This window comes from Pelodiscus sinensis, chromosome 15 (genome assembly GCF_049634645.1).
Source record: "Pelodiscus sinensis isolate JC-2024 chromosome 15, ASM4963464v1, whole genome shotgun sequence".
NCBI lineage: Eukaryota > Metazoa > Chordata > Testudines > Trionychidae > Pelodiscus > Pelodiscus sinensis.
This window is the reverse complement of record NC_134725.1, coordinates 35,708,109-35,721,825: the sequence shown is the minus strand read 5'-3', so window position 1 is coordinate 35,721,825 and position 13,717 is coordinate 35,708,109. Positions and strand designations below refer to the sequence as shown.

Genomic DNA, 13,717 nt, shown 5'->3' with positions numbered 1-13,717 from the left:
GGCAAACTGCCGTCTGAAATGGCCACTTCTCTTCGGCAGGGGGGTGTGGACCTGCTGCCTTCTTCTGCCTTGGCTGTTTCCCTGCAGCCATGATACTCTCAGGCCTTGCTTTAGGCACTGTAGCCTGGGAGTGAGGTCAGCCCAGGGCTCCGCAGCTCTGCCTGCCTTTCCTCAGCCCTGCTCTGTCTCAGGTGGCCTCCACCTTCCCTGACAGCCAGGTTCCTCCTACTCCTCAGCAAGAGCTAGGGTGTGTGTGTTCTCCTTCCCTCCAGGAGTCCTTATTTATACAGCCCTGGTAGGGCCCTAATTGACTAATATCTTCCTCAGCTGATGGCTCCACAGCCCCAGCCCTCTATTACCTCAGGCAGCATTAGAGCAACTGGGAATGAGACAGGAGGATAAAAATCGCCCCCTACCTCGGCCCAGAGTGCGGGAGTGAAGTTTCGGGTCCTGAGCAGGTGGCTCTGAGGAGACGGGTTCGCTGGAACCCTGGGGCGGCTTGGTCTTGCTGACGGGCATTGGCTGAGGCAGCACTTGCTTTGGCAAGCCCTTGAAGAACCAGGCCCCTGAACGCTTCCACACCTGGGAAAAGAGGCAGAGTATAAGGGACGCGCTTTGTCTACATGAGCATCCGTTTATCAATCTGGGTGGACCTGATCCACATTTCAGGATTAATCCGTTCTCAGGAACTGCTCCTTAGCTACATTCTGGCTGGGCAGCTCAGCCATCGAGAGTCCATTTGATGCCTACCCTCTGGTATATGGAAATGATTAACATGGTACCCAACGTGAGGTGGGTGGAGTTTCCTGAAAACCAGCCTTGAATTAACTCTCCTGCCAGCTTTGCACAGATTATTCTAGTGTTTTGCACTCAGCCATTTTTTGATTCGCTCTCCAACTCACAAGCTGACTGGACTTGCCTCACCATGGTTCTGCATCTTGCACAATGACGTAAGCCCAGTGCAAACTGAGTGCAGAATCTTCCCAGCCCAGAATCGCAGCACCTTATGTCTGCTTGGCACTGGGACAAACAGCCTCACATGGTGTCTTCCAACCCTGAATTGGTGCCTTGCATTCCAGTCTTCCCAGAAGCATGGAGGACCAAGGCTCCCAGCTTCCACTCTCTTTGAACAGACATGCACATCCAGAGCAACCAGTCAGAAAGGGAAAGTCTCCAAGTAAACAATTCTCTCAGCTTGTGAGCCATAACACAGGGCAAGTCAGTGGATGGGCTGATGGACATGAAACCCTCTCCAGAATAGATGAGCATTACAAGCAAAAGAGGTTAATTTCTCTAAGGGAAAGCAAGTCTTGTCCAACCTGCTTTATATTAAAAAAATTACCCTTATTTATACCGCGAGGGTCCTGCCAGCTAGGAGCTCTTCAGCTTTGAATGAGAGTTTGTCTATGGAGTCAGGGTGCAGAGAGAGAACAAAGCTAATTAACTCTCTGATTTCAATGGCTTGGGAAAGAAATTGGGCCAATATCTAATTAACACTGTTCCTTCTGGGATTGTTGGGACAAGCCTACTCAGAATGCATATTGTTTAAGCAGACAGCCACATAATGCTCCACATGGCAGGATGCTTAATATCAAGAAATGTTTAGTACACATATCATTAAAGCCCTGACTTGCAAATGCTACCAATTCTGGAACCACCGAACAGCAGGAAACCCCAGACACAGGGTTTAACAAAAGCATCGCTGCAGCAGAAGAGAGGAAGTAAAACCAGCCAGCAGTACTAGCACTTACTTCTCTCTGCTCACTGCAGATCTTGCACAGCCAGATGGAATGAGGGCGGCTGTTGGTCGTCTCCACACCGCAATTTGTGCAAACGTTCTACCAACAAAACAAAATCACACACTTATGGCAACACACGAGACTAAAGCACTGCAACAGAGCATGGCCAGAAAAGTCTTGGTGGGGAACAATAAAGGAACCCTGCTCTAGTTAAAGACTCACCATCATTCACCCTAGGAAGTGTGTTTGGGTCTCATTGCAAAGGATCATAAATAAGTGATCAGTTAAGACTGAAACTTTGCCAGGAGTACTTCCCTTGCTGTGATGGGATGTTAGGGTGAGTCCAAAACAGATGGGCATTTTGTATAGCACATGTTCTGCTATGTCAAAGCACCACTAAAGACCATTGTTTCAGATTTAACTATAATAATTACAGTTAACACGTAATATGGCATTTTTGCCTTAAAAAATGGTTGAAAAATGATTTCTCATGAACTCTCACAAAGCCATGAGGACGGGGGTTTGTTTTACTGGGGTATAAAGTTTAAGACTGAGATTTGCAAAGCAGACCAGATTCAGACTAATGCTGGGAACTATATATATTTTTGAACTAAACATTTCCTCATGCCCCTGCAAAACAAAATGCAAATTTGAATCAAGCAACACATCTTGCAAATTTGAGATTGTCACTTTCTTTTTCCAAAACAAATCTCAATTTAAAAAAAAAAAGAATTTTTGTTCCAAAACTTACTTCAATTTTATTTTTTTTAATTTAAAACCTAAAAAACCCTCAAACCAAATGGAAAACAAAACACCATTCTACCCAAAACAATTTTCTCATCTTTTCAGCAATGAATGTGAACAAAAAAACCCTTGTTATTCTGCCGGATCTCATTTACACACATCATCCATTAGAGCTAATGTGAGTTGCATGTCTAAATCCCTCACTTGGCTTTCAGAAATCTCAAGCTATGTGATTTGCTCAAGATAACCGATGTCACAGCTATGGGAGAAGCCCAAACACACAAGTTAGAGGTTGTGCCATCAGTATTATCTGCTGTTCTCAAGTGCAGCCGAGGTAAGGACTCACCTTTTTGCAGTCCTCACATACTACACAAGCTGATCCCAGATGACCCAGTTGTTCTCCACACAGGATGCAGCGATTTACACCATCGCCGGCCACATTCCTGCGCATGTCCTCCAAGCGGTTCATGAGACGCCTGCACACAGAATATGACAGGGTAACACAGACATTTGTAGGAGAAAGAAAGAGCCTGAAGACTAGGCTGGTGTAAGGCCTGAAGCCTGAACCAAAGACAGCAAGAATTATAGTCTGAGTAACAGGCAGGCCCTGTCAAAAGCAAATGTTTCCCTGCAAGTCAGTGGCTGGGGCATGCACTCGGCACTAGCACTACTAAAACACATGGAACATGTAAATACATTCCAGAGCAGCATGGTACAAGGCACACCTAGCACATGATAAAATAATTTGACAAAAGTGATGAATAATGATATTTTGTCTGAAACATCAGGAGTAAAAGCACAACAGGTGGTCAGTAGGGATGCACTGTCTGATGTATCAGGAAGAAAATACAAGGGGAGGTAACACACCCATCATTAACACAGTAAGATATGTATCACAGATTGTTTCATCTCAGTCTATAAAAGTTGGGGCATCTCAAACTTAAGTTTTGGTCCATCCTAGGAAGTGGGAGCGTATCCCTATCACAAACTGATAAGGATCCATTGTCACAGGCATGCATTCATAGTATCCTTGTAGAGTCTGCCAAGTGCCATTTCTGTGCTTCATTAACAATAAACCTAACTCAGGTGCCTTCGTATCCTATCTGATTCTGTGATTCTTGGAAGCTCACTCAGTCTACTGTGCTGGCTACTTGCACCAAGCAAGCACAACATGCAGAAGGAGCACACGAACATGCACACAGCCAAATGGTTATCATTGAACTTAGCATGGTACTCGTCAGGACACCACACCTGTGACTTTTGACAACCGCAACATTCACAGTGTTGGCGAGCCCTGCTCTCATGGACACCACAGATAATTATTTTAGCCTTTGTTCAAGTGTTCCCTCAGTAGCAGTGCCTCCCACAGGATAACTCAACAAGAAGTCAGTGAGGAGAGAAAAGAAGGAGACTAGAAGGAAAGAAGAAACTTAAGGAGATTCGAAGGAGAAGAATGAAGAATGGGTATTGTCAAAGGTTGATGGTCTCAAGTTCACCCCTTAGGAGGGAAGCAGACACCTCACTTACCTCCCATGTCATTCTCCGGGCAACCACAATCCTGTGGTCTTTCTTGTTGGACTACACAGCCCTCTAGCGGTACCTTTGAGAGCATCCTCCCCATTTCAGGAGATATAAAGCTGTTCAAACAAAAGGAAAACACTACCCTGACCCCACCCTTTACCAAGAATATCCAGGATCTTTCACTTCCACTGTCCTGGAAAGCAATCAAGGACCTGTCAATGTCAATGGGAAGACACCCACAGATTTCCATGGGCTCTGGATTAAGCCTTAAAGTTGGTCATAAAGGGTCAATGTAACAATTGCCCAAAAGGCTCAGCACTGTCAGCACTGCATAATAGACCCAGTCCTAGACCACCCAGTAACTGTCTGATACATAGACAAGTGGTATGGCATACTTAGGCTTTGCAAAACTCAGTTGTTATTCTTTTTATAATATTGATGGATTATATTGAGACTTTTAAGCATTTTTTCTATTTTTATCAACTCATCTTCATAGGTGCACAAAATTATGGATTTCTGCATTCATTTTTATCTATTTAAATGTTCAGAGTTGTTGGAAATTATGGGGTCAGATATTAAATATTTAACAAGAGTAGATACTGATATTGATAAAGTTAAAGCTTTGTGTGTTAAAAGAAGTTGTGTTAAAAGAAGTTGTGTGTGTGTGTGCGCAAGTACATGAGATGAATAAAAATCTAATCTTTCCATGTCTAGTTATAGCCATACAGACTCATACAGTCTCATACAAGACAAAATGATCCTGTAGGCTGAACAAAGTAAAACAGAATTAGGAAATGTAAAAGTAATTAATACGTGAAGAAAATGTGTCACTTCCCACTCCCATTTCACCTGCAAATATTAAGAGATCTATAGCCATTAGTGTCCAATCTAATACATTCTAGGAAACTCTTGAGACACTCTTAGTAGGTAGCCAGTTTAAAATAAAGAAAAGAAAGTATTTCTTCACACAATGCAGTATCAACTTGTGGAACTTGTAGGCAGGGAACATAGTGAAGACCAAAAACATAACTGAATTTAAAAATGAATTAGAGAAGTTTAGAGGACAGGAACAGAAATTAGCCAAGGTGGGAATGGGACACAGCCCCATACTTCAAGTGTCCCTAAACCTCCAATTGCCAGAAGATGGGACCAGATGACAGGGGATGGGTCACTTAAAATTTCCCTGGACTGTTCATTCCCACTAAAGCATCTGGCACAGGCCACTGTCAGAAGACTCCTGGACTAGATGGGCCATTGGTCTGATCCACTGTGGCTGGGTTTATGTTCTTAAAATACAGAAAATAATATAAAAACAGTATAGCCAGGGCTCGACAAATAATACAATCTAATCGCCTGTGGCGAGTAGATTGTAACCCGGAAGAGCCAGGTTCGGGCGATCTGAGCGGTTTGGCGAGCTCTGAGTATAGCTATGTGAATTCTATGCAGTAGCTCCAGTAAATATTTTTAGGTGTTCAGGCAGATTCCCCTTGAGTGTGTGGTCACCTTTTCTACATTGGCTTTACCCATGGATTCTGGAGAATGAGTTTTTCAGCAGGCGTATTTACTCAGGCCACTTCTTCACTCCATGGAAGATCACTCAGGGGCGACCCGTGACCCTAGGCAGACTAGGCGGTTGCCTAGGGTGCCACTGGCCCGGGCGCCCGATGATGACATCACAGCCATTGACGGCCTTGCAGGTGTGGGCGCCGATCGTACCTTCTGCCTGGGGCGCCAGCTGCTACAGCCGGCCTCGGGCCGCTCCTGTCAACACTGCCACGATCAATATTCTGGCGTTCGCTTTAGCAAGTCTAGTTAAGATTCACTAAATCAAACTCAGATGGCTCCCCCACTAGCATCCAGTACTCCTTTTCTTGCCCACAGTCAGGGAAGCCAATGGGAATGCTTCCATCTTCCTGCTGTAGGGATGCCACCAAACTCAGCTTAAGGAAAGCCAACTCCAGCTATGTATTCTATGTAGCTGGAGTTGCATACTGTAAGATGAGCTGCTCGGTCCAGCTTAAACCTAGCCTCAGACAGCCAATGTTAAGCAAATATTGCTGAATAACCAAGCTTCAGACTTGGAACTGAAAGTATTCACAGTGGGCCCCCAAGTCTAAGAACTATGATGATCCATTCACAGATCAAAAAACACACCTTGCAATTTATGCTTCCAATCAAAGCAACTCATGGCGGAAATGCTGAATTTTCATAAACTGCTGAGGAATCAGTGGTGGCCAAACAGTATGAAGTATTTGGCCAATCAAAGCAAAAAAACAAAAAGAATCGTATTGCGCTGAGTTATTCCAGAGCTAGCAAACACTAATGTACAGTGCATTAATTGTATCTGCAAGCTCCCAGCACCCAAACTTAGAGTGGTTTGGGGAAATGTATATAGCGATACTCTACTCTACTGGTTCCCAGCTAGGGGTCTTGGTCCCCTGGGGGGCTACTTACAAGTTATAGCAGGCCTGCCATACAGGGTCAGAACTTTTGGATGTAGGAAAAAAATCCAGTAATGATGGCACACAATTATATAGCATATGGGAGGGTAGAGACTCCAAGAAAAAGGTTGAGAACCCCACTCCACTCCAAATGCATCCACCTCTGTTTTCATTGAAACAAGAGGCAGTGGTGAGTCAAATGGGTATAGCTGACATTGTAGGGAACTGAGCAAAGTGCCCCAAGCCAAAGCATTGTGTGTTCTTATCCTGGCTCTCTTATTGTCTTTCTGTGTGATCTTGGACAAGTCATTTCTCTCTCAGTTTCCCCACCCCTAGAGAAAGGAGGCTAACACTTCTGTCCCTATCCGTCCGCAAGGCCATGAAGATTAATCTTTGTCAAGCACTTAGAATATGTACAGTTCTAGACAAATAAACACCGTTCCTCAAAATGGCAATACTATTTCCTTAAAATCTGTGTCCATTAGTCATGGTCACAGCCTGCTTGGCATTTAGCCAAAACCCATCAGGTTTTGTTTGTTTGTGTGTGTGTGTTTTTTTCCCCTACAGTAGGCCAGGAACAGAATTTGTGTTCCCTGCAAAATGCCAGCATTTCAGGAGGGAAGGGAAATCATTCCAATTTGAAAAAAAAAAAAAAGCCCAATTTATTTACTTTCCTATTAAACTAGACTTCCAAAAAATGTGAATCCAGGGCCTTCAGATTATGTTGTTTGAATAGTGTTCAGATTCATTTTGTTTCAGCTTTTATATCATATTTAAAATATTATACATCATGTTTAATACATTTGTGAAATATAAATGTTGAAACAAAATTACTTAAAAGAGCGCTGTCAAAATGAAATATTTTGACTACGTCCTATTGAAAGATTTAATCAAAAATCAACATGTCCCCACCATGTTTTAATTCCAACAAGCTGCACTTTTCTATGGAAATCTTTGGTCTAAAATTTTTTTGAGTGGCTGTAGTTTCAGTCTGTGAAAAGGACACAGGGTGAAGGCCTTCGTGTATTTTTGCGGATGGAGTGTGATGTATTAATGCCTTCTTTAATTTTCTAAGAACAATGTAAATATTTTACTCTGCTGCAATTGTTAGTCTTTTGAGTAAAATGCAAAAAGCCCACCAAAGCCTGCAAACCCATCTGCTCAGTGTGCGGGTGAATAGACAACTAGCAACTTCTGAAAAAAAACTAACAGCTGAACAGTGGGTTGTACCCACGAAAGCTCATGATACCACCTACATGTTTTGTTACTCTTTAAGACTATTCATTGTTTTTTAAGCTAAATAGCAGTTTGCTCATGAAAGGCACAACAGCACGAAAGGCTTGAGTGATAAATGGTACAACTGGTTAAATTACAAGTCAACCAGCAAAAACTGGCAGAATCTAAAATGCATTATTTATTCTATTCAAAGGGATAAGAGAAAGAGAGAGCTCCTTACTTGAGAAATTTTCAGGAAAAAAAAAAATCAAGCCCTGAAGGGGCTTTATACACTCCCATTACAGGGTGACCCAAATCTGACACAGCAGCTAAAACAGCATCCATTAGAAAAAAGAACACAACTTTTTTCCCCCATGTCTTATGACAGTTTCAGATTTATGACAGTCGCACAGACCACACTTTCAAACCATTTACACATTATATGATCCCTAAATTTAAATGTGTCAAACCTTGACAAGATCTTACTGCATTCTGTGAATTTCACCCTTAAATTGCATGCTAGTCACACAGCGGAGCCCAAAAACATTTGCAAGAGGTTTTCTATGTACTACATAAAGAATATGTAAGTACTTGATAATGGAATAAGCAGCCTTATTTAGTAGGAAGTAGAAAATATATTGTACCAAGCCATTTTATTATGGTTCATACAGGGCCGGATCCATAGCGGATTGACTTTTGTGGGAGGCTTTCCAAAATGCTGAGGCCTTGTTCAGTGGGTTTTTATTAGGGATGCTACCAGGTCAAGTTTGACCCCAAATTCAGGTATCTTAAAACAAAAACAAAAAAAAAACAGGAAGTAAAATCCTGGTCCCTTTGAAATCAATGGCAAAATTCTCATTCAGTTCAAGAATTCAACCACAGGTTTTTACTGTACTTGATGACAATAGAAACGTTTCTGGTTTTAAAGGGGGGGGGGAATGAGTTTTTTTTAATATACAACCCTTCATAGAGAGGGCATTTCTGCAATAAATGCTGCAGGAGTACTGTGCTAGATCAGGGGAAGGAGAAAATGAATGACCAGAAAATGACTATCTGCAAAACTGAAACAGACCAACCTATTTGCCTTGTCAAAAAGCAAACAATCCACATACAAGCTGAAAATTCAAGTCAGAGATTTTAATTCTTTCAGTTTGCATGATCTAAAACATCATCAGCAATGCAAGCAAGGCATCTTTGAAAAAGGAATTCTGATTTTAAACCTGACAATACTTTCCAAGAGGAATAAAACGAGTGAATGATTATCAGTATCTGGTCCGAGTTGGGGGGTTGCCAACTTTCTCCTTTACTTTTTACATTAAACCTATTTTCTAGCATAATTCCCTCTTTTGCCTCATTCCTAAAACAAGCTACTATCTGTTCTTTTCTTTGGTCCATATTCAGTACACTGGAGGTTGTTAATCCACAATTCTATTCTAGACATTATTTCAGCTGTCGGACCTGGTGATGCAGGGAAGTCATTCCTGACCTTACCTCTATAGATTTAAGATTTCATGTGGAAGTACATTGAGTTACAAACACTAAGGGTCCCATTGATTTGAATAGACACTGGATTAGGCCCTTGCTATTTAGGCCAGAATGAAGATCATTCCAATAATATTTTTAATAAGACAAAGTTGGCTGCTCTCAAAATACTCCATAATTAAATGTCTAGCCTATCGTATACTACAATGTCTATCCTATGCCCCACCTTACCGTCAGGGTGCCCCTTATCCCTCCGGCCTCGTTGCCGACTCGACCCCAACCCGACCCGGGTATAATTTACAGAGAAACAGTCTATCTGAACAGGCACTGGAGCATATTACGGAAATGGACAAATCTGGGAATATCATTGTCTAAAGAGTGTATGGTGCTATCATTAGATTGCTGATTATGTCCCTAAATAAACCAGGCTAGCTCTACACTAGGGAATAAGTTCAAATTAAGGTATGCAACTCCAGCTACGTTAATTGCATAGCTGAAGACAAAGCATCTTAAATTGCTTTTTGGCCCCATCCACGCAGCAGGAGGTCGACAGGAACACATTCGCCCTTTGACTTCCCTCACTCCTTGGAGGAGCAGGACTACCAGCGCCGACAGAAACACCCTCTTAGTTGGAATTAGTGGGTCTTCATAAGACCTGCTAAATTGAACCCCAAAAGATAGACTGTGGCAGCTTCGATATTCTCTGTAGTGCAAACATGCCCCCACTGGGTTAAAGAATGGAACTTGGCAGCTGGTGTGGCTTCTAAATTACTCTCCCACAGATTGCATGCTACCACTGCTAACCCACGAGTAGCTTCAGAAATTCACACCTTATGTTTTATGGAATTGTGTGGAGAGGTTTTGTCTTGTGTGAGGTTTTGGCAAAATGTCTATCTTCACAGCAAAAATATCTGAAAGTACAGATTTTCACATGCTTTTATAATGCCAAGCCAGTTATTCTAGAAAATGAGCCTATTTCCACTGAGCAAATCTGCATGTCCAAACACAGCTCTTTTGTAGAAAGGTAAACGTTGCAAAACCAAAACAAAAAATCCTTTCATAGAATCATAGAACTGGAAGGGGCCTCAAGAGGTCATCAAGTCCAATGCCCTGCCCTAAGGGCAGGACCAAGCCTGACAGATGTCTAGACCATCCCTGACAGATGTCTATCCAAGCTGCTCTGAAATATCTCCAGTGATGGGGATTCCACATTCTCCTGGGCAATTTATTCCAGTGTTTAATCACCCTAACAGTTAGGAAGTTTTTTCTAATGTCCACCCTAAACTTCCTGAATTTAGCTACAAATGTTTTGCAAAACCTCCACTCGTCATAGGAAGCGTCTTCATAAAGAAAAAGAACCTATTTTATTAAGAGTGTAAAAATATAACAATTTTGTGTACACACCCACAGATTATAGGAGTACTTTAAAACAAACATTTACCTTACTCCTATATCTTCTCAGAAGATAATGCTGCAGCAAGGATTTTATACCTCAAAGGTTTTCTTTTCACGATTTACCACCCCATCAGTGTTTCCTGTAAGCTGTACATTTGGGCAACGATCCAGGAGAGATTCCAATCCCACCCATCTGATTACCAGAGCATGCACATCTGTCCATAGTTGGCAGCATGTGTTTCCATTGGTGGTGTATGTCTGCACATGCCTTGGTGCGCATAACAAAATTTATTCTGCACACTGTTGGAAAAATGAGAGGTAACATTGCCCTCCATCCATATCTAAACATGCATACACACCTGTCTTTGGAGCAAGGATATTAAATTGAGGCCTGAGACCCGTCTCCAATGATCATCCAGGCTAGAAATTAAAGATCCCCTGGGAATCGTTTAGAAGGAATACACCAGGTTCTAATGTGCAAAGCTGTGTGCAATTGCAAACTGACTGTGGCCGAGTACATGACTAATGAATTTGCCATGCAGCAATTGCACTATTAGCACCTAACTCCTAGGACTTGGGGGCACTTTTTGGTCTTAAAGTGCTATAGAAAATCAGATTCCGTTCCATTCCTATACCTTTTTATTGGGCAAGGGAGACAATTTACCTCCCTATCAGATCCAGAGTAATTTGGGGACCCCCAGACAATGGCACACCCTTAGGTAGCTCTTTAGTCGTCCCTCCCTTTAAACTTCCGTGGTCCCATTGCTTTGCCTTCCCTCGCTTTTGCTGTACCTGCTCCCCCTGATGCAGTTTGCCCTCCTCCTCTAAAAGCAGTTCACACCCCATCTCTTTCCCCCTGCCTACAGCTAGGGCTCTGTCACAAGTTTTCCTTCCCATCCCTTACCAGTCCTTCGTGCTTCTCCTTCTACCACTTCCATCTCTTTACACCAACTTCTGATTTTATCTGCTCTGCGTTGTGAGGCAATGGCAAGGGAGGCACGCGATAATGATATTGCTTTAGATTGTATTCTACATGGAACACAAAGGTTTGGTTCTCATCAAATTACGTTCGCCTCCATTCTGAGGTCTAGTTACTTTAGGCTAAGGACTGGCTCAGTTTTGCTACTGAACTCAGGTACATGGCATGTGGACACTCGCACACCACTGTAACTCTGGCTTTCTGTGATTTCATTTGCCCCAGTTAAATAACTTGGCTTATCGACACACTGGACCCCGGTATGAGAACAAGTTCTTATGTGTATATTGAGTGCTAATAAAACCCTCAGTTCTTCATCTCTAAAAGAAGGGTGAGAGCAGGCCAGCCAGCTGTGTTGTGGGGATAACTACATTAACGACTGTATGGTGCCTGGACATTGCAGCAACAGGTCCATACAGATATTACAGGGAAATCAGAATGAAATTTTAACCACAGAAAGGTGGGGTTACCCAGTCTGCTAAAGGAGGAACACTGCAGAGCCCACCCCATCCACATGAGTGAAGAAAGGTGCATTACAAGCCACTTACATTATCCTCTGCTAAGCTGTGGCCAGATGCCATTTTGTAAGCCAGAGACGGATCATGACAGACAGCAAGAAAGAGACCAAGGATATTCAGCTCCTAGCTGTGGCATGAGGACAAGTGGCATGTAAGCCACACACAAGGGTATGTTATTGATTCAAATTTAATTACTGGGATCAAAAGGTCCATGTACTCCTGACTGGAATAAACCCTGATTTCTTCCTGTGAAGTCAAATGCATAATACATCTTCGCAATAAGGTAGATTCAATGTAGACTGGCAGTTCTCACTGCTACAAATCATTAGAGAGATTTATATTGTAACAACCCATTTCCTTTCCCAACACTTTTCAGTTCTTACATTTCAGGTCAATGTCATCCAGCTAATACCATTTAATTGCAAAACATTTTGGTTTGCGAGAAGCCAATGTAACCATATCAGTCTTACTCAACAAATGGCATTCTGCTTCTCAGTCACTGCTTTGCATCAGCAGCCAGACTCTCTTTTCCTCTCCTCTCCTGGAGAAGTCATTTGTTTATATCTCTAATTTTTGCTGCATGTATCGTTTAACCAGCCAATTACTCAGTTTCTACTAAGGTCTCTAACACAATAGCTGGATTTTAATTTCCATTATGCACATTTCTAAAGTACCCATTACTATGGTATCAAATGGGCTAATTTAAAAAAGCAGGGCATACGTATTATGACTATTAAAATCTGCAGCTGAACAGAGTAATCCAGGCACTGCATGTGAGACACATGGAAAATTATTTTCCCCATGAGGACAGTCCTGAAGGTATCCATCCTCTAACAAATCAGGTATTGGTCACTGATGGAAGCAAGATATGGGATATATGGACTGATATATTTCCTATGTTCCTAACATTTTCCCCAGGCAAAATAAGCTTATAATTTGTCTGGTTATATTATGCTGTTTGAAGCACAGAAGCAAACTCCTTTGCTAGATAGGGATACTCTACAAGTAGAGTACTGTGTGGATACAAAATCTGCAATAATGATCCACAGACATCGGCATCTACAGATATGGATTCCCCCTGGATAAAAAAAGAGCACAGAGCCCTGTAAATCCACAGATATATCTTCAAGCACAATCAAACAGATAATGACGACTCTAGAGATTTTGCTGACCCTCCAAGAGGTCATCCATGTTTGTTGTCACCTCTAGATCAGTGTCTAAGGTGACACTGGAACATCCAATTGAGTCACGAAGAAGACCTTTCAAGAGACTTTGAGAATCCACACCCCAACAGAGGTGAGCGACTTGGTCTTTCTCTAGAGGAAGAAGTACCTGGCATTATTCCTGCACCACCTGTTGGGCAATCCAGTCCATTCTCAAGAGACTTAGAGTAACATTTTCTAATTTGACATGTAGATGGTATCATGAGCTTTCGTGGGCACAGCCCACTTCTTCAGATGACCGGGCTGCGCCCACGAAAGCTCATGATACCATCTACATGTTTTGTTAGTCTATAAAGTGCTACCAGACCATTTGTTGTTTTTTTCTATAAGGGTATGTCTACACTACAAAGTTAATTCAAATTAACGGCTGTTAGTTAGAATTAACTTTGATAGGCACTACACACGCGATCCGCTAGTTTGAACTTAATTCAAACTAGCGGAGCGCTTAATTTGAACTAGGCAA

At 42.3% G+C, this 13,717-nt stretch overlaps 1 protein-coding gene across 6 annotated transcripts in view; it reads right to left on the bottom strand.

Moving 5' to 3' along the window:
- RPH3A (rabphilin 3A) overlaps positions 1 to 13,717 on the bottom strand; it is a 159,750-nt gene that overhangs the window by 46,256 nt on the left and 99,777 nt on the right. For all 6 annotated transcript variants that reach the window (XM_075898755.1, XM_075898759.1, XM_075898758.1 and 3 more), the window contains 3 exons: positions 2,830 to 2,959; positions 1,752 to 1,838; positions 417 to 582 (listed from right to left, as the gene is read on the bottom strand). In XM_075898755.1, the coding sequence (XP_075754870.1) occupies positions 417 to 582; positions 1,752 to 1,838; positions 2,830 to 2,959 (383 nt within the window). The remainder of the gene's footprint in view (positions 1 to 416; positions 583 to 1,751; positions 1,839 to 2,829; positions 2,960 to 13,717) is intronic.